The following is a 22,074-nucleotide window of genomic DNA, read 5'->3' on the forward strand; positions in this document are numbered from 1 at the left end:
TAGAGATTGTGCACTTACTGTTTTCAAAATGAATCGCAAATCCCTTCTTATCTAATGTAGATACACTAAGCATATTGCAAACTGCTTGGGGAATATACAAGACATCACTTACAGGAATTTCTTTAACTTCATTAGACACTTTGCATTTTAAGAATCCAATACCTTTTGCTTGGATCTTAGCAGTCCCTGCGTTTGCAGTTTTAAGAATACCTTCCTCTGGACACATTTCCTGAAAGAAATCCTTACAATTTGTTAAATGGCATGTGCTCCCTGAATCCAAAATCCAAGTACTTTCATTTGAATTATTATTTACCATAGTCAAAGATTTTTCTGCCATTAGAAAGCCCTTGTGTTTATCTTTGTCCTTCATACATTTCCTGGTTTGAAAATTCTTTAGTTCCATTGGCTTAGGTGAGCTAGAGGGAGTGTTTTGTGTTTCCTTACACCATTTAGATACATGTCCCTCCTTTCCACATGAGTAGCAAATCAGCTTGCCCTTGGGTGGAGTTTTCCCATAGCTCCGCCTTCCTCTGTTCTTTGCCAAGAAATTTGTTTCATTTCTCTCTGACTTGCTTTGAGAACACATCTCCTCAGAATCATTTATTATGCATTCCTGCCTTAGTTTTGATGTTGTCTGTTCAAAAGATTGCCCTTCAATGGCCTCATTTACAGACCTAAAAACATCAAACTTCTTTGATAGTGAGGTAAAAAGAAATGCTCTTTTCAATGCATCCCACATGGGAATTCCTGAAAGTTCTAGCTTTTGAAATGAAGACATAAGATGCATAATGTGATCATTACATTTACTTTTATCCCCTAATTTGGTTTCATTCAACTCTGCCAGCCAAATTGGTTGCTGCTTTGCATATGTAGTTGCATACATAGTTCTCAGTTTATATAAAATGTCCTTTGGTGTATCTTTTCCCTCCACTAATATGGCTTGTTTCTCTGAGAGAGCTTCCAAAAGCATGCACTTCACATAATAGTTTGCATTGTCCCATTCAGCCATATTTTCAGCTGTTCTGTCTTGGTCTAAGCATATATTTAATCCTTTTGCTCGAAGGAGACATATGAATCTTAGTTCCCACTGCTGATAATTAAACTCAGTTAATTTAGGCACCTTGAGAGAATAGAACAATGGTGAATTTCTTCCCTCAGCCATTTTCTTAGCCTTCTGTCTGCTGTGTGGGGGGGAGAGAGAGACAGACTGAATCTTTCCTTTAAAACTTAAGAGAAAAATGTGGCCTTTTTTTCTGCCTGGTAATATTTCTCTTCTTTTTCAATTCCTGGCCCTGGGCCCATAACCCTTTTGTTGGATTATTTGTAGTAAATAATTAGCAGATTTTAGTACACACAGCTTCAGCTTTAGAAATGTTAATTTCTTTCTTCATCTCTCTCTCATTCACCCCTGAATAATTCACTGCTGAGTCACTTTAAAGTTGAAGTAACAAAACATCTGTTTACTCACAGTTTGTAGTTAGATTATAATCAGACAGGCTTATATATACATATTACTATACATTTGTATTATCAGCTCCTTCCATGTGCTTAGATGGTAATGGATGCTCACACCACCATAGATCCTCTCAGGTTAGGAGAGATCATGAGCTCCATGTGCTCCATGTGCTGCATCTGCTGTGTCTAACCCCCACAGGAAGTTACATAGCTGTGTGACCTCTCTAAGTAATTCACATCAGAGGTCACAGAGTAATCACAGAGAAATAATAGGTGACAGGCAATGCATGCAAAATACAATACATTCCAACACGTACAGCCTCTAGGACTTATTGCTGCTGTATAACTTTGGCACACCAGTTCACACCTGAAGACTAATCTCTTTGAAAAAGTCCTTTATTTGAATAAGCACGTTTACTCACAGTTAGCTGCAGATCAGAGGTTGTGCTCCACTGGCAAAGAGTCCCCTGGTACTAAGATGAGCAGTAGGTCAGAGCTGGCACAATGGTGTACAATGCCCTCTTTCAGCACCATTCAAGGTAAGAACTACGTTCTCTAACGTTGGTAACACAGGAAAGGGAACTAAAACTGGCTTACAAAAATGGCCATTACCGCATGGACTACAACAGGCAACAAAACAGGGCACACTCTGACCCAGTAAGCAGGGGGAAAGCACCAGGGGAGTAGAGCCTACCAACTACCAATACCTACACCCATGACAATGCATTGCTGATGTGACTCTGCAGTGCAAATAACAGAAAAGGTGTCACACTCACCCCGGAGCCACATCACAAGCAGGAAAAGGCTGTCGTAGGACAGAACACATTCTGCTGTCATGAAGGTGTGTACGGCATTTGAGGCTGGCATACAGGCTGGAAAAAAAGTGTTTAAAGTGGGGGTTTTTTGTTGGGAGGGAGTTAGTGACCACTGGGGGAGTACGGGGAGGTCATCTCCGCTTCCTTCCGGTGGTCATCTGGTGAGTTGGGGCACCTTTTTGAGGCTTGGTCGTGAAAATAAAAGGACCAAGTAAACCCGGCGAAATACTGCTTAACGCCGTTTTTTTTTCCATTATCGGCGAAAGCCGGCTATCTGGTAGCCACGCCCATACCCGCCCATGTCCCTCCTTCGCTTCGCCGCCGACACGCCCCTTTGAACTTTCGCCGGCGAGCCGACGGGAAAGCGGCGATGCTGTCAAAAAAAGCAGCTTTCGATTATACCGATTTCGCCGCTTTTCCACGATCGCCGGCCATCTCCTGATTTGTGTCGGGAAATGGCCGGTGATCACTTTCGATTATGAGCTGGATGATATACCATTTCCCAAATGTAAAGTTGTTTTTTGGATGGTAATATGGGTGAATATTTATACGCAACTCAAGATACGTGATCCGTTATCTATTTCGTATATTTTGGAGCCCCAGCCCTTCTAACCTCACTAGACATTCAACAATCAAAATACTTTGGGGTTTATTGTTAATTGCACTTAAGTTACTCTGTTCTAACTGGAAGGATTCTTCATGCATGAACATTAACTTGTGGTGGAATTCATTATGTCAGTATGCTAAATGTGAAAGAGTGGCTGCAATGAGTGTAGGTTATATCAACTCATACAATAAGAGGCTCAGTTATTCAATACTGTAAAGACTGAATTGTTGTGTAGTGCATATGCTACTGTTATGTCTGCATTATAACTCAAATGATTTTCATGAGATTTACTTTGAGATTTTGGTATATCAGTATACAGACTTAATTTTCTCTAATTGTTTTACATTGTTTGTTATTCTTGCTGTACTGATCATTATCTCCGAGTAGAAGTATTTGTTGTACATCTTTCTTGATTGTATTTTTCTCCAAAAATTTCAATAAAACATTATTGAACTAAAAAAAAAAAGGAAGAAATGGAGCAATCACTTCTCTACATGAAGGGCTCTGTTTACTAAGCAACGCTAAGGGCGCATTAGCGTTTTCAGCGCACGCTAATGATTAGCACGTGCTAAATGCTAAGTCGCCCATAGGAACATACGGGCAACTCTAGCATTTAGCGCACACTAATTTTAGCACACTAGCACGACTTAGTAAACAGGGCCTGAAGAGAGGTAGCAGAAAGAAATCCTGTCTAATAAAATATCACAGGAATTTACAGATTTGAGAAGTTTTACCACCTCAGTTTTAGATAATGGTTGAATCTGAGTCCAAACATCATTCCTCTCCTTAGAAGAAGTGGATTGTTTGGACTGTTCAAGCTCAGCTGAATCTAAGGAATGCTCAACATTGTTTTCATCTAATGAATTATAATTCACTACATGCATCTACCTTCACATACCTATGCACAGAAGCATGGAATAAACTACCGAACACTATAAAAATAACACGTAACTTGACAGACTTCAGGAAATTATTGAAAACGCACTTGTTCGAAGAAACTTACAATAAGAATCCTCCTTAAGAACTTGATTATTCTATATCTAAACCAATCACCTACTGATTCCTCTGAATTAATTATATTAGCCATATTATCATTATTGGTCATCATATATTATTGCTTTTTATTATGTGTTATGTAAATTATTCTACAGACATAACTTCCTTATTTCTTACATAGTAATATGTTAATTTAGAACAAACCTCTTATTCCATTTATAACTATATCTTTTGTAATATAATGTAAGCCACATTGAGCCTGCAAATAGGTGGGAAAATGTGGGGTACAAATGTAGCAAATAAATAATAAATAAATAATGAAAATTCAAGTTCAAAACCTTACTTTGAAAATAATCTGAGAACCCAGTAGGGGTTAAAGAACTATCAGAGACCACTCCTGGAGAAGATGAAGTCAGATCAGAAACAATTTTTAAAAGATGATGATTATTCCCTACTTCAGAAACTTTTTAATTGATATATTCCTTTTTGCTCTTCTGAACCTTCTGGTAATAAAATTTACTTTGAGCTCTACATTTCTGGTGCAGCTCATCAGAAGGATGTTTGAGCTACTTGCATTCAAGTTGGCTCACTTGACGATGGAACAAAAGTAAACCAGAATGATACCATTTGTTCCTGGAACTGGAAGAAGACTCAACACATTTAGGGGTCCTTTTACAAAGGCGCGCTGAAAAATGGCTTGTGGTAGTGTAGACACGGGTTTTGGGCTCGTGTCGATCCATTTTTTTAGTGCGTCTGTAAAAAAGGCCTTTTTTGCCGGAAATGGATGTGCGACAAAATCAAAATTGCCACGCATCCATTTTGGGTCTGAGGCCTTATCGCCAGCCATTGACCTGGCAGTAAAGAATGCAGATGGTAATGTTACGCATGCCAGAAAATAAAAAATATTTTTCAGACACGCAAAGCAGACGCATGACAAACTTGAAATTACCACAAGGGCCATGGAGTAACCGAGCAGTAACTCCAATTTGGCACATGTTCGGCGTGTGTAGGCGTCTACGCGGCTTAGTAAAAGGACCCTTTAGTTTCTAACACTGTATCCTCAATGGAATTGTGGAACATGTACCTGAGAGAGATCCTACAGAAATTAAATCTGAAGATATTTTAGTAGAACATTTTTTTGTTTTTCTCTAGAGGAGAGTAGAGAATGGGGAGAGACAATAGACTCAGCGGTAATTCCTAGATAGCCTATATATCTTAGCTTTTTTGGAGTCCTCTAGCGGCAATATTCCACCATAAGCCACTTTGAATATTAAGTTAACTTCCAAGTTTGATAAATATATTATTTTTTGGAATTATTTCAATTTTAAAGACATTGAGCCCTGTTTACTAAGCACCACTAAGGGCGCATTAGTGTTTTTAGTGCAAGCTAATGATTAGCATGTGCTAAACAGGTCACCTAGAGGAACATATGGGCGACTCTAGCGTTTAGTGTGTGCTAAAAACAATAGTGTGGCTTAGAAGACAGGGCCCATTGCCTTTTGTGGTCAGAAGATGAGAATTTATTTGTTTCTTTTGTTAGATTCTGCCTAATATTGTTCCTGGGTGTGGCTCAAGTTAGGGGAAAGGCTTTTACTCAATGTAAGCCAAGAGTATTGAGAGCAAGGGCTATTTTTTCATGAAGTTCCCACACAAGTGGATAGTTAAACATCAAGATCCACAACATTTAGGTTTTTTTCTTGTGGATAAAGTTTCTTTGTAATGATTTCTTATTTTTTTGTTGTTCCTAATTGAAAGATCTGGGCAAAGGAAGTATTGTAAAAGTGATAATGGCGAATAGTATTTTCTTTGTTGGAGTATTATTTGTACTGTTATTTCTCTTCCTTGGTTCTCTTTTCTTAATGTAGACCAAAGAAGGACTATGTTTTTCTTTTTCTTTATATTGTTGGTACTTTTTGTGAATTATAAACATGACACTTTTTTTGACTAATGAAAATCATTATTTTGAAAACTGTAAATATAAAAATGATACTTTTATACTGATATTTTATATTGAACTAACATAAAACATTTCTTACCAACTTTTAGGCTACAGTCCTTTAATCAGGTAAAACAAACAGGCAGTAATCAAGACCTTTTATGTGTGTGTTTATCTGTGAAAAGCAAAATTTTGAGTATTACGACCTTCACATATTCTGCACTGAAAAATATATTCTACAGTACAGGAGGAACACGAATAGGAGCCCCTTTCGATGTCTTTCCATATCAGTAACTGTGGGATTTTTTTTAAGTGTTCCAGCATAGCTTACAACATGATGTTTTTCTGGGTTTCCATGCCATTTTCTTATTCCTGAGCTTCTATTTGATGATTGCTTTTATGTGGTTATTGAAAAACTAGTACTAGAGGAACAGGGAATATTTATATCAGTGATTCATCATCCAAGAGGCCTGTAATGCTTTTTCTCAGTTTTTCTAGTTCTGCATTGTTTATAACTAGAAGGGATACAAGCTCTGAGGTTCTCCTTCCTTTGTATCACATTAGGTTTATCCTGGCTGTTTGAAGCACAGATACATTGTTCAGGTGATTTTATGATTTTAGCTTTGTTGTTTGAAGAATTCTATTAGAGTTTGAAGTGGTTGAATGAGCTACCTTTTAGATTAGAGCAGTACAGGGTTTGAATGAGTTTGAGAAGGAACTGAAAACATTTTATTTTTGCGGGCATATGAGAGGGTCGGTGAAGGAAGGTGATGGGTTAAGAGGCAAAGTTGGAGATTCCTATTTTAAATATATGTGTTGATTTACTGAGTTTTATTTAGATACTAGTAAAAAAGGCCCATTTCTGGCTGAAATGAAACGGGTGTTAGCAAGGTTTTCCGCGGAGTGTGTATGTTTGAGAGAGTGTCTGTGAGAGTGACTGTGTGAGAGAGAGAGAGTGAATGTGCAAGTGTGTGTGCGTGACAGAGTGAGAGTGGGTGCGAGTGTGTCTGTGAGAGAGTGTTTGTATGTGAGAATGAGTGTGTGCGAGTGCGTATGTGAGACAGTGAGTGTCCTCCCCTTTCCCCCCTCTCAGGTCTCAGGACCCCCTCCCCTGTGGTCTGAGGACCCCTCTTCCTCCCCTCTCTGTGGTCTTAGGGACCCCCCTTCCCCCCTCTCTGGTCTTAGGGACCCCCTTCCCCCCTCTCCGGTCTTAGGGTCCCCCCTCCCCTCCTCCTCTCCATAGTTTAGATCCCGGTTGCCTGTGCCAATGAATCTTCCTATTTTGCAGCAGCCTATAAGTGGAGTTCTTTGTCCAGCTGGCTAGTCCCTTGAACGGGTTTTGCTAACTATTCTGTTTTTACTGCCTAATAAATTTACTGAGAAGTGTATGCCTTTACATCAAAGTCTTCTCTTAAAAATACAATATAACCTTCCTCTGTGGGACTCTCGGTGCTCCTCGGGTCGCTCCCACTGTGCCTCTGCTTGCGGCTTAGTGCTGTGGTGTCGGCGTCTCTGTCCAGGCTCACGTGGCGTCGTTTGGGTCCCGGCTGCCTCTCCTTATGCTTTGCGGGGCAGTGCCGATCGGTCACGGGGCGCTCTGATTCGCGTTCACGCATCATGGGTTTGACGTCATGTTTCGTTGAGCGATGCGATTTGCTGAGTGTCAGTGCTCCGCCCTCGACATCATCACGTTGTGACGTGAGGGCGGGGCAGACACTCATGGAGAAAAAGCAATCTACACAACTACAAATTTAGAACGTTGGGAGACTTGAGGCTTCATTAGAACGTTGGAGGTGCGTTTTATATAGAGAGATGTTTTTGTTTGTGTATGGATAACATGTGTGTATAATTTGAGATTGTGAATGTAATATTTGTCAACTGTTTAGAATGTTGTGATAGTGTGGAATACATTTTTTTAAATAAATAATAATTATAAGTATAGTGGCAGTATATTATGTACTTCTTGCTTGCAAAGGGTAAAATCCAGAACTGTGAAAAGCATCTGTCAGTTGTTTTTCTGTATACAGATGTTTATTGATGGCCATTGTTGATTAGGTTAACACTTTCCATGCTGTAGTCCATTTTGAATCTGATCAGAGAATGCTAATTCTTAAACAGCCCCCCCCCCATCACACACAGCTAGCATAACCAAAAATCTCATCTAGCATAACCAAGAATCTCATTTCCACAGTTTTACAGCTCTGTACTGCTGTACATAAATGCACAGGCAAAAGCTTTCCTGTTCTGCTTTTTCTCTTCCTGAATTGTTGTTGTGGCACCGTATTCCAGCTGATGTAGGCAATGGAATTAAAATACTTTAGGAAAATATCATAAATATTATGTGTAATATTTATCCACTTTCCCAACCCAACCAGTTATGAAAATCCACTTCTTCTATCACCCGCCTAATCACTTCCTCCTTCTTCCCTACTTAATCTCTGCACACTACTAACTGTATCTGATATTCTGGAATGGCAATGTCATAACAAAACTATGTAAGCCACATTGAGCCTGCAAATAGGTGGGATAATGTGGGATACAAATGCAATAAATAAATAAATAAATAAGCGCACAACTATGGAATGGACTCCCAAAAGCTGTGAAAACAATCCATAACCACCTAAACTTCAGGAAATTACTAAAAACCAACCTCTTCAAAAAGGCTTACCCCACCGATCCACCGTAAATCCCCACACCCAGCAACACAGCATAACCAATGATCGTACTGGACAGTATACAATCTTCATTCCCTCGACCCTCATGATGCCTGATACACACCTACCCCATTCGGCCACAAAATAACCTTGTATTTGTTATCAACCGATTTGGCAAACGCCATTACGGTACTATGTAAGCCACATTGAGCCTGCAAAAGGTGGGAAAAAGTGGGGTACAAATGTAACAAATAAATAAATATATAGCTGTCAGGATGTAGCATAAACAGGGGGTACATGGAATTACAAAATTGGACCTATAGTGAGAGTAATGATTTTTTTTTTTGGGGGGGGGTGAATGCACATCTTTTTCTGCCCTGTAAAACAAACAGTACTGCACACAAAAGCTTTCTCCCCAATTCTTTATAGTGCACCAAAATTTTGGCACTTCATTTGAAGTTAACAAACGTTAAGCGCCAAAACAGGGGTGACAGGGCAGTTAGACACCTAAGTGTACTTAGGTCCTATTCTATAACTTTGCACCTATGTGGTCTAGCTTGTAACTGCAAAGGGGAATTCATATGGGAGGGGCATGGGTGTTCTATTTTAAATGTACACTTTATTGAAAACTGTCAGGTGTATACAGTTACACCTGCCATAGAGCAAGCATAAGAGGTGGCATCTAAATTTAGGTGCCTAATTGTTGACTTGTGCTAGTATTCCATAATGTATTAGGTGCACGCTACTACTACTAGTAATCATTTCTGTAGTGCTAGTAGATGTATGCAGCATTGTACACATTATGAGCCAGATTCTATATATTGTCAGCTGGCTACCACCTTCAGGCACCTTCCCTGGACACAGCACTCCCAGAAGCAGACTCCAAAAATATGTTTAAAACTGCTTTATTCCATCAGCAAGGCCAAGGCATTTCCTCTTCCAGACACAGTCCTTGGTTACAGCACATATCACCCCTTGTTCCTTCCCCCCGCCGGCCACAGTTTCTGGATACAGTTTAAATCATTCACTGCTTCCTCAGCATGGCCTGATTCCTGGACACAGTTTTAAATTACTCACTGTTTCACCAGCATGGCAGTGTTCTGAACACAGTTCGTCACTCACTGTTTTCCCAGCATGGCACCACTTCTGGGCACAATTTAAATTACTCACTGCTTCCTAGCATGGCATGAATTCTGGACAAAGTTTAAATCACTTACTGCTTCCCCAGCATGGCATGACTTCTGGACACAGTTTAAATCACTCACTACTACTACTACTACTACTACTTATCATTTCTAAAGCGCTACTAGACGTATGCAGCGCTGTACACTTGAACATGAAGAGACAGTCCCTGCTCGACAGAGCTTACAACTTCCCCAGCATGGCATGACTTCTGGACACAGTTTAAATCACTCCTTGCCTCCCCAGCATGGAATGACTTCTGGACATAGTTCAAATCACTCACTGCTTCCCCAGCATGGCCAGGTTCCTGAGCACAGTTCAAGTCACTAGCTGTTTCTCCACCGGGTCTGACTTCTGGCCACAGCTGATATCATTCACTGCTTTACAGCATGGCACCTCTCTCCCCCTTGAGTGGAACAGCTGCTTAACTTTTCCTCCAAGCTTTCCCCAGCCTTGAAGAAGGTTTGTTATGAAGCCTTTCAACTTCTTCCCTTGTACATGAGCTAGAGCAGCAATCTCCATGGGCTCACTTCCCCAGTCACCTTGGGCTTGGATCTCCTCTCTGACCTCTTTCTCCACCTCCCATTCCATGGGCTCCTCTCCCTTTATAGTCCCAAGCTGGTCCTCTCCCTCCTGATTATTCCTCCTCAGCCAATCCCCCTCCTCTCCCTCAGAATCCTGGGACTTGTAGTTCCCTTGCTGCTCCCTTTGCTTGCCCCCAGGGCTTTGCAGGGGTTCTTGGGAACTGTAGTCCTCCTCCCTTCTCCGGCTCTTGGGAAACATATGCCTCCATGGGGGCGTGGCTTCCCACTGGGACTTGTAGTTGGAGTCCCGGGTATGAAACCTACTCATCTTGCTCCTCTCCCAGATTCCTTCTTCCCGGACCCTCAGGGGTTCCTCACAATATGATACCTAAAATCTCTACATGGAATAAATTTCCATCTAAGCATATTCTGTAATCTGTACCTATATTTAGGCATGGTATATAGAATACGCTTAGTTGATATCATAGTACTTAAAACTACATACATTCAAACATGGCGTAAATGTTGACACGTAAATTTTGGGACACCCATTTCCCTGCCCATAACCGCACTCTTTTTTGGCAGAACACATTAGAATTTAGGCACAGTGTGTTACAGAATACACGTAGTGAGTTGTGCGCATAATTATTGCTAATTAGCCCTCATTAAGACCTGTTATCAATGCTGATTAGCTTGTTAAGACAATTAAGCTACACACGTTGTTATAGAATATGCTTGGATTTCGGTGTGGAACACTAGGCGAGCTATATAGAATCCAGGGACATATATAGGTACGTTCTCTGTCTCTAGCGGGCTTACAATCTAACCCCCCTGTTTACTAATCCACATTAGCGGCTGCCACTCGGCAATCCTGACGCATCCCATTTAAAGTGAATGATCTGTGTTGGCATTAGCATAAGGCAGCCACTAGTGTGCCTTAGTAAACAGGTGGGTAAGTTAATGTACTTGGGGCAATGGAGGGTTGATTTACCCATGTTTACAAGGAGCTACTATGAGACTCGAGCCAGGTTACCGGGAACAAAGTCTGCTGCACTAACCATTAGGCTACTCCTCTGTTCACATCTGCTGTTATAGAATACTAACTTAGCACCTAGATTTTGGGTGTCTAACTTTCAGCACCCTTTATAGAATTGCCCCTTTTGTATCCCTAAGCATGTGCAGTTTATTTCTATATATAGATGTTTACAGCAGATTTAGGAAATATCATCTATTTGCAGTTACTATGCCTGATTGTGCTGAACTTTGTCCTCTTCACCCATCTTCTGGTGCAAAGATTTCCAATGGGTTAATTCCTATTTTAGTTGGTGGGTCCCAGGACAGGGAATAGCTATTGTTTAAGGCAGAAAAGATTCCAGTGATATTCAGCCCAAGTAGTTCAGTGTGTCTGTGGTTCCCAAACTGGGGGTTTGGACCCCAAATGGGGTCACATCATCAGTGGATAGCAGAAAGGGCTGTTCCCTCTCCCTCTGGTCCTCCACTATGACTCTGTAGTGGATGTTCACAGACCCTGCCCATCTTTCTCTGTGAACTCCTGTTAGACCGGAAGTCCTTCGAAAGTACTGAGGTCTGTGAGTGCACATTCACTCACAGGACCTTGTAAGGACTGCTATTACCATTGCTGCAGCTGCTGTCTTCATACTTTGGATACATGGAGAGAGGAAGAAGTACATGAGGGAAGGAAAGAGACTGAAGATCCTTTATTGTGTTTCAATTATCTGGGGTGATGTGACTTTTTAAATATTAAATTGGGATCACATCTAATAACAAAAAATTGGCTTGCTTACTCTATTGCTGGTGGAAATGACATGTCGGCATCTGTGGAGTCAGCTTTGGGCAGATTAGATGTGAACCAGGGAAACGCTAAGGACTTGTAGATTTACAGGCCTGAAACACTGCAGTAATTTGGTGAGCTAAATAAAACTGATTTGTCTGCTAAACCTGTTATAACACTTGAGGTTATTTGGGAAGCTGTAGCTAAATTGGACCAGTCTATCTCTCATAAGTTTGAACTTTGGCATCTCAATTTTCAATACATCAAGGTCATAGTAACATAGTAGCATAGTAGATGAAGGCAGATAAAGACCTGTATGGTCCATGCAGTCTGCCCAACAAGGTAAACTCATAGCATAAGGTATGATTCAATACTATATATGTATACTTGATCTTGATATGTCCTTGCCATTTTCAGGGCACAGACCATAGAAGTCTGCCCAGCACTGGCCTTGTTCTCCAACTACTGAAGCTGTCATCAAAGCCCCACTCCAGCCCATCCAAATCTGTCCAGCCATGATCAGGGTACAGACCATAGAAGTCTGCCCAGACCGGACTTGCTTTCCAATTACTGGAGTTGCATCTAAGCACTGCTAAGTTTGTTTGGTTCCATTCTTTTCATACAGGATTCCTTTATGCTTATCCCATGCATTTTTTAATTCAGTTACCATTTTCATCTCTACCAAATCCTGCGGGAGGGCATTCCAGCCACCCTCTCTATGAAAAGTTCTTCCTCACGTTATTCCTGAGTCAGCCCTACAACCTAAATTCATGTCCACTAGTTCTACCACTTTCCAATCTCTGGAAAAGGTTTGTTTGCACATTAATACCTTTCAAATATATGAAAGTCTGTATTATGTCACCCCTGTCTCTCCTTTCCTCCAGGATATACATCTTCGGTCCATCAAGTCTCTCCTCAAACATCTTGTGGTGCCCCATACCATTTTTGTTGCTTTTCTCTGAACCGCTTCAAAACTTGAACAAGTGGGGCCTCACCAACGATTTGTACAGGAGCATCAACACTTCCTTTCTTCTGCAGGTTATACCTTTCTCTATGCAGCCTAGCATCCTTCTGGCTGTGACCACCGCCTTGTCACATTGTTTCGTCACTTGGAGTTCCTCAGACACCATCATCTCTCCTGAGCTGTGCTTATCAATTTCTCACCTCCTATCTGGTATATCTCCTTTGGATGTAGAGATATATCAATCTCTCACCTCCTGGTATATCTCTTTTGGATGCAGAGTGATGCACCCCTTTGCATTAAATTTTTACTGCCAGACGTTTGACCATTCTTCTAATTTTTTGGAAATCTCTTCTAATGGTTTCTAGATATCCACTGTGTTTGCGATCTTCATGTCATCCACAAAAAGGCAAACTTTTCCTTCTAACCCTTCAGCAATGTCTCTCACAAACATATTAAACAGATCTGGCCTCAGTACTGACCCCTAAGGCACTCCACTACTCACCTGCATTTCCTCTGAACAAATTCCATTTACCACTACCCTCTGTTGCCTGTCAGTCAACCAGTTTCCAATCCAGGTTGCCACTTTGAGTCCTACGTTCAGCCCTCTCAGGTTATTCATGAGTCTTTTGTGAAGAACTGTATTAAAGGCTTTACTAAAATTCAAGTACATTACATCTAGGTCTTCTCACGACTTCTCAGCAAAAAGTGAATTTGGTGGGAAAAGATTTGTTAAATCAATATCAGGTTTATTTCAGGTTTCAAGTATATATTTAATTTGCTATCCCACTTATAGGTAAGGCCATAAAAAAGGATAGTATTTTTGAAAGACAAACATCTGATCAACAAGCTTTGCTGATTAAAGATTCTGGTTTGCTACATAATAAGACTCAGAATTGGAAAATTCTCTCCAACAGAGAATTCCCTGTATACGTTGAATTGGATATGATTAATGGAAAAAGAAACAAACCTTGTTAATCTTTTTATTTTTTTACAAAACCTTTTTCTTCTTCTTTTTTTTTTTTAGAGCTTTACTGGAATGTAAATGATTGTTAACATGACAAATAACATGACATTAGTTTTTTCTATTGTTTCATTTTTACATGAAGGGGCCATTTTACTAAAGCTTAGCTCATGCTAAATGGTAGGAAGCCTATTAAATATCTATGGGCTTCTTAATATTTAGCACATGCTAATTCCGTTAATGCACACTAAAGTTTAATAAAAGGAGCCTGAAGTGACTAAGGGATCCTTTTATTAAGCTGCGCTAGTAAATGGGTTTTTTAGCACATCCCAATGCTTGCTAAGCTAATTTCTGACCATAAATTTGGCCTTTTTCAATTATTGCTTCTTTTGGTCATGCACTAATGTTAACATTATGGCCACTGAAAAAATTGACATGGAAGCCCTTACCTCTTCCTATTTAAGAAGTACTAAGGGCTCTCCCGTTATGTCAGCATCATTCAATTAACAGAAGCTAATGTCAGCACGCTAGCTGAATAGTGCTTCCACACCCATACTCAACCCCGACAAACCCCATCCAAAAATGTATTAAAAATGAGTATGCACAAATGACAAAACCAATGCAAAATGCTTTAATGCGTCCTGCGTTAGGACATTTTTTTCCATGTTAAGCACGGATTAACATGTAACGCGGTTTAGTAAAAGTACCCTAAAGAAATGTTGTTTTAACATTTCCTATGTTGGTTCAAATGATTAAACATCCCTACTTCTTGGGGTAGGGAAATATCTGCATGAATTTTATTAATCATCAGTTCTATCCCTCTATTGACGTATCTGTGTCAGCATTGTTGTAGCCGTCAGCATTACTATATATCAAGATCACTGTGAATATTATTTGCCTCCTTTTATTCTCAATGTATTAATAGTTCTGTGTTTGTAGGCTGCAAGATCTCATTAATGTTAAAACAAGAGATTTGTATGATATTTAGCTATTTTGTTTCATCATTTCACAGGTGATTCTCTAATGGATGAATGAAACCAAAACGATGACTGGTTGTGCTCTCCAGTCCTTCAATGTGCTAACTGTTGTTTTCTTGTTGATGTCTTCAACAGGTAAATAGACAAATATAATATTTTTGTATGTGTCATAGATGTAAAGTTTTAAGGGCCCTTTTACTAAGCTGCATTAAGTAGCTAACGTGAGTTTTACTGCACGTTAGACTGTAATGTGGATCCACGCTCTTGGCTAATGTATGTTAAAACAGTCAGCATGGTAAAAACCCCGCACCAGCTGCTTAATATGGATGGGGCAGTGCACGGTTGTGTCGGGGCAGATTGAGGGAGTGGCAGTTATGACAGCTAGAATGGTGACTTGTATCGCAAGCTAGCTATCATTACTGCAGGGCTGCACCTAACACTACCTCAAGAGATGGTGTCAACTGCATCTGTGCTATTAGCAATCCATTAGTACGACTGCTCTAGGAGAAACAGCCGCAATGGTGAACTCACCAATACATCCCCTGTTTTCCAGTCTCTCCTGTGACTGAATCCCCTGAAAGTGACATACCACCTTCCCTGCCTGATCTCTCTCTCCGCATACACAAACCCTGTCCCTCCAAAAGCAAGCTTCCCTCTATCACCCTGACCACTCCTGGAACTATCTATCTCCAAATATCAGCTCTGAAAGATGAGATCAACAAATTCAAGAAGGAATTAGCTGCAATTAAAGAAACACCCAGGATTACTCATTTCACAGCCAAGTTACTACCACCACTTCCACAGAGAATGAAACAACAGAGGAATAGATTGGTCACAGTAGGCTCCGGAGACTAAGATATGTGACACAGAAGCACTCACCCTCCCAACCCTTGCCCCTGTCAAATTCTTTTGCTGTGTTGCATCATCATGATGCTGGAAAAAGAAGTACTGTGGTGGAACCAGAGGCAATGAAAGTAGCACAACCCAAGAAACATCCCCCAAACAATTACAGATTGGTGAAAAGCAGAAACTGCTCAGAGACTCCATTATCAGAGGCATTATCTTAGGAACACAGTTCAAGGGTTCCAATCTAGAGAAATGTCTTCCAGGATCTTCAGCTACCAGATGTACTGACCAAATACTGAAAGTGATCCGAAAAGAGAGGAAGGCTTCAAACCAGGGGCGTAGCCAGACACCCGATTTTGGGTGGGCCTGGGCCCAAGATGGGTGGGCTGAAGAACCTTGCCCCATCCCACACGTGATTTGGTCTCTCCTTCTCTCGCCTGCATGCCATATAGTCTCTCAAACATCCCCCCTCTCCCATATACCTTTTAAATATTTTTTATTTTTTGTCTATTAGATTGTAAGCTCTTTGAGCAGGGACTGTCTTTCTTCTATGTTTGTGCAGCGCTGCATATGCCTTGTAGCGCTATAGAAATGCTAAATAGTAGTAGTAGTAGTAGTAGTAGTAGTAAATAGCAGATTTTCACCAGCAGCGAGCAGCAACTAATACACACTGTTCATGCAACTTCCTGTTTCCGCCTAGGCAAAAATACATCAGAGGGAAGGCTGTGGGGCCGGTGCGAGCAGTATGTATGTCACTGCTCACTGCAGGTGAAGATCTGCTACTTACAAGGTATGCAGGAGGGACACTTGTTGGGAGTTTTCAGCTGGTGGGGCTTGGGGATCCCTGCCAGCCACATCATAGGTATGCTGCTACTGGGTGGGCCTGAACCCAAAGTGGGTGGGCATGGGCCCACCCAAGCCCACCCTTGGCTACGCCACTGTTTCAAACCCTGACAAATGAGCTGGCCAACAATATCAAGTTTACAGCACAGAGAGCGTTCCAGAAGCTTGGGGAGGGACTGAAATCTTTGGTTCAGACTGTGGCTTTTTCTGAAGTAATTCCTAGGTGGAAGAAGGGAGAGGAAAGACTATGCAAAATAGTGGAATTCAATAAGTGGCTTGAGTCTTGGTGTAAAGAAGAAGGTTTTAGATATATAGGAACATGGGGTAATATGTGGAAAAATAACAGGCTGTTCTGTAATGATGGGCTACATTCTTCTGTGATGGGAAAAAGGATCTTTGGGGAGAAATTCAGTCACACCTCTCCTTAAGAAGCCTTCACTCGACCCTACTTGTCCCTCTAATTACCGACCCATCTCCCTCCTTCCCTTTCTCTCCAAATTACTTGAGCGTGCTGTTCACCGCCGCTGCCTTGATTTTCTGTCCTCACATGCTATTCTTGACCCACTACAATCTGCTTTTCGCCCTCTCCACTCAACCGAAACTGCGCTTACTAAAGTCTCCAATGACCTATTACTGGCTAAATCCAGAGGTCTCTATTCCATCCTCATTCTTCTTGATCTTTCCGCTGCTTTTGACACTGTCGATCACAGCATACTCCTCGATACCCTGTCCTCACTTGGATTCCAGGGCTCTGTCCTTTCCTGGTTCTCTTCCTACCTCTCCCTCCGCACCTTCAGTGTTCACTCTGGTGGATCCTCTTATACTTCTATCCCTCTGCCTGTCGGCGTACCTCAGGGTTCTGTTCTTGGTCCCCTCCTCTTTTCTATCTACACTGCTTCCCTTGGTTCATTAATCTCATCCCATGGCTTTTCCTACCATCTCTATGCTGATAACTCCCAAATCTACCTTTCTAGCCCTGATATCTCACCTTGCATCCAAACCAAAGTTTCAGCGTGCTTGTCTGACATTGCTGTCTGGATGTCTCAACACCACCTGAAATTAAACATGACCAAAACCGAGCTTCTCATTTTTCCCCCCAAACCCACCTCCCCACTCCCCCCGTTTTCTATTTCTGTTGATGGCTCTCTCATTCTCCCTGTTTCCTCAGCTCGAAACCTTGGGGTCATCTTTGACTCTTCTCTCTCCTTCTCTGATCATATCTAGCAGATCGCCAAGACCTGTCGTTTCTTTCTTTACAACATCCGTAAAATCCGCCCCTTTCTTTCCGAACACTCTACCAAAACCCTCATCCACACCCTTGTCACCTCTTGTTTAGACTACTGCAATCTGCTTCTTGCTGGCCTCCCACTTAGTCACCTCTTCCCTCTTCAATCAGTTCAAAACTCTGCTGCCCGTCTCGTCTTCCGCCAGGGTCGCTTTACTCATACTACCCCTCTCCTCAAGTCGCTTCACTGGCTCCCTATCCGTTTTCGTATCCTGTTCAAACTTCTTCTACTAACCTTTAAATGTACTCACTCTGCTGCTCCCCAGTATCTCTCCACACTCGTCCTTCCCTACACCCCTTCCCGTGCACTCCGCTCCATTGATAAATCCTTCTTATCTGTTCCCTTCTCCACTACTGCCAACTCCAGACTTCGCGCCTTCTGTCTCGCTGCACCCTACACCTGGAATAAACTTCCTGAGCCCCTACGTCTTGCTCCATCCTTGGCCACCTTTAAATCTAGACTGAAAGCCCACCTCTTTAACATTGCTTTTGACTCGTAACCACTTGTAACCACTCGCCTCCACCTACCCTCCTCTCCTCCTTCCTGTACACATTAATTGATTTGATTTGCTTACTTTATTTTTTGTCTATTAGATTGTAAGCTCTTTGAGCAGGGACTGTCTTTTTTCTATGTTTGTGCAGCGCTGCGTACGCCTCGTAGCGCTATAGAAATGCTAAATAGTAGTAGTAGTAGTATGTTTCTAGACATTTAAACTAGAGTGTGGGGGTGACAAAAGGAAACAAGGGAATTCAGAAAGTCACCCCCAAAATAAACATGATGGCAAAGGGAAAGGTCATGTAAATATAGAAAACCACCTAAACTCACTAAGCACATGGAAGGCAATGAGCACAAGTGCTCGTAGTCTTAAGTAATAAGGTTCAAGACTTGCAAGCCCTGATGTTTGAAGAAAACTTGGATATTGTTGCTATTACAGAGATGTGGTTCTACAATTCCCATGAATGGGTTGTGACCATACCAGACTATTAATCTTTTTAGGAAGGATAGAGAGGGCCGAAGAGGTGGAGGAGTAGCGCTGTATATGAAAGGCAGTATCAGAGCGGCTGAAATGAGGGGAATCTGGAGAAAGGATGAAGCTTTATGGATCATCCTGGAAAGAGAAGACAGAACCTGTATCCACATGGGGGTTATCTACAGACCTCTGGCACAAACGAAGAAGTTAGACAAAGAAGATATTCAAAAGATTGGTATGAAAGGGGAGGTGCTACTGTTGGAAGATTTCAATTTGTCTGATGTGGATTGGAACGTTCTGTCTGCAGAATCAGAAAGAAGTAGGGAGATTGTGGATGCCTGTCAAAGTGTCTTGCTCAGACAAATGGTGATGGAACCCACGAGGGAAGGGTCAGTGCTGGATCTAGTGCTCATGAATGGCGGAAGTGTTTTCAAAATCCGGTTCGGTGCCCACCTATGTAACAGTGATCATCGCACCATATGGTTTGATATAAGGGCAAATGTGGACTGTGGACGCACAAAACTCAAAGTACTGGATTTCAGACATACTGATTTTGATTAAATGGGGGAATGCCTAAAGAAGGAGCTTTTAGTGTGGGAAGGCATAGGAGATGTGGAAAATCAGTGGTCAAAACTAAAGGCTGCTATAAATATGGCAACTAATCTTTATGCGAGGAAAGTAAACAAAAACAAGAGAAGCAGGAAGCCTATATGGTTCTCCAAACAAGTAGCTGAAAAAATAAGAGCAAAAAAGGCTTTGTTCAAGAAATACAAAAGAACGCAACAAGAGGATTATGGAAAAGATTATTGACTTAAGCTTAAAGAAGTGAAGAGGGAAATACAGCTAGCAAAGGCACGAGTGGAAGAAAAAATGGTAAAGATGTAAAGAGAGGTGACAACCTTTTTCAGATATATTGGAGAAAGGAGAAAAGATAGGAATGGAATTGCGAGACTGAAAGATGATGTGAATGGTTATGTGGAGAGTGATGAAGATAAAGTGAACGTGCTAAACAATTACTTCCCTTCGGTGTTCACAGAGGAAAATCCTGGTGAAGGATCACAGTTGACTGCCGAGGGAACATCTGGGAATGGAGTGGATACTGCGCCGTTTAAGGAACAAAGAATTTATATAGAGCTGGAGAATCTGAAAGTGGACAAGGCTATGGGGCCAGATGGGATACATCCCAGGATAGTGAAGGCGCTCAGAGAGGTACTGGCAGGACCTCTTAAAGATTTATTTAATAGATCTTTAGAGATGGGAGAGGTTCTGCGGGATTGGAGATGAGCAGATGTGGTCCCTCTTCACAAAAGTGGAGACAGGGAAGAAGTGGGAAACTACAGACCGGTAAGTCTCACGTCGGTGGTAGGAAAAAAATAATGGAGTTGCTGCTGAAAGAAAGGATAGTTAACTTTCTAGAAACCAATCGGTTACAGGATTTGAGGCAACATGTCTTTACCAAAGGAAAATCCTGCCAAACAAATCTTATTAAGTTTTTTGACTGGGTGACCAAAGAACTGGATGAAGGACATGCCCTAGATGTAATCTACTTGGATTTCAGCAAAGCCTTTGATACATCCCCACAGAAGACTCGTGAATAAGCTGAAAGGGCTGAACTTAGGACCGAAAGTGGTGAACTGGATAGAAAACTGGTTGACCGACAGGTGGCAGAGGGAGGTGGTAAATGGAATCCGTTCAGAGGAAAGGAAGGTGAGCAGTGGGGTTCCTCAGGGGTCGGTGCTGGGGCCTATTCTATTTAATATATTTGTGGGAGATATTGATGAAAGGTTAGAAGGAAAGGTTTGCCTTTTTGCGGATGACACGAAAATAGCCAATAGAGTGGATACACTGGAGGGAGTAGAAACGATGAGAAGGGATCTCCGAATGTTAGGAGAATGGTCGAAGGTCTGGCAGTTAAAATTTAATATTACTTTCAAAAAACCATGAAAAACTAAAAACCTAAATAATTACCTATAGTGCAATGTGTGGAGAAAATGTTTTTTTAAATTTTTTATATAATATGCTATTGGTGCTCTGTGACTGGGTAGCTTTCGCTGGGCTGACTGGCAGTCCTAGAATACTTCATACCCTACTGCGCATGCATCGGCGTCCCGGCCGGACGAGAGTGGAAGTTGAGCTGTTCCCACTACAGAATTACATTCCCCTGATGACACTTCCTGCGAAACATGTCCGCATGTAGGGAACTATAAATGCAGCGAACACAGGGAACATTCTTTGAAATCACGTTTTACTGCACGTCATTGACTGGACTGGGGCTCCAGCTGGACTAAGTTGAACTAACTATTACCCCCTCACAGCATCAAGATAAGTAGCCCATCCTACGTGGAAGTATTTGTATTAACATGCTTCTTGGAATCTCTACTTGTACTAAGTTTGCCAATGTATGACAACAGCAATAGGTTAGCATTATAGGCAGGAGGGAGGCACTGGTGCTATGATGTCAGGTCGGGTATGAAATATTCTAGGACTTCCAGTCAGCCCAGCAAAAGCTACCCAGTCACTGTGCACCATTAGCATATTATATATATATATATATATATATATATATATATATATATATATATATATATATATATATATATATATATAAAATTCTCCGCATACTGCACTATAGGTAATTTTAGGTTTTTAGTTTTCCACGGTTTTTTGAAAGTAATATTATTTCAAATAATAGGAAAACCGAACGCTGATATATACCCCAGAGGAGTTGAGCAGTTAAAATTTAATGCCAAGAAGTGTAGAGTGATGCACTTGGGTGCAGAAACCGCAATACTGGATAGGAGGGGAGAGATTAGTAAGCTCGACTCAGGAGAGAGACCTTGATTCCAAGATGGCGCTGTGAATAGATGCACCTGTGTTTGCTCCTGGAGGCTGCTGTGTTTGTGAGTTTCTCTCGGTGCCTCTGTTGCCTTGTTAACCATGGGGAAGCAGAGGGGGAAGGTAAAGGAATGTCCCTCGGTTCCTGTGACCTCCTCGACGTTGAAACAAACAACCCTGCAATTTCCCAGGCAGCAACCGGGTCCTCAGGGAACTTCGACCCTCACTGCAGCTCTCGGCCCTTTGGAGTCGATTGAGAGTAGAAACGGGGCTTCCTTGAGCCCTGTGGAGCGAATTGCACCTCCCTAGCCTGGAACAGAGTTGCTGGCTGTTCAAACAGAGACAGACGCCGAAGTGGCTCAGCTGGTCCTGTCTGAGGGTGTGACTGCAGCAACGGAGTTAGATTCTCAACTTCGGGGAAACATTACTAC

At 41.7% G+C, this 22,074-nt stretch overlaps 1 protein-coding gene across 3 annotated transcripts in view; it reads left to right on the forward strand.

Annotated features, from left to right (window-relative positions):
- SHISAL1 (shisa like 1) overlaps positions 1-22,074 on the forward strand; it is a 466,569-nt gene that overhangs the window by 202,438 nt on the left and 242,057 nt on the right. For all 3 annotated transcript variants that reach the window (XM_030215136.1, XM_030215135.1, XM_030215134.1), the window contains exon 2: positions 14,899-14,998. In XM_030215136.1, coding sequence (XP_030070996.1) covers positions 14,914-14,998 — 85 coding nt within the window. In that variant the 5' untranslated portion in view covers positions 14,899-14,913. The remainder of the gene's footprint in view (positions 1-14,898; positions 14,999-22,074) is intronic.

Source organism: Microcaecilia unicolor, chromosome 9, assembly GCF_901765095.1.
Source record: "Microcaecilia unicolor chromosome 9, aMicUni1.1, whole genome shotgun sequence".
Taxonomy (NCBI): Eukaryota; Metazoa; Chordata; class Amphibia; order Gymnophiona; family Siphonopidae; genus Microcaecilia; species Microcaecilia unicolor.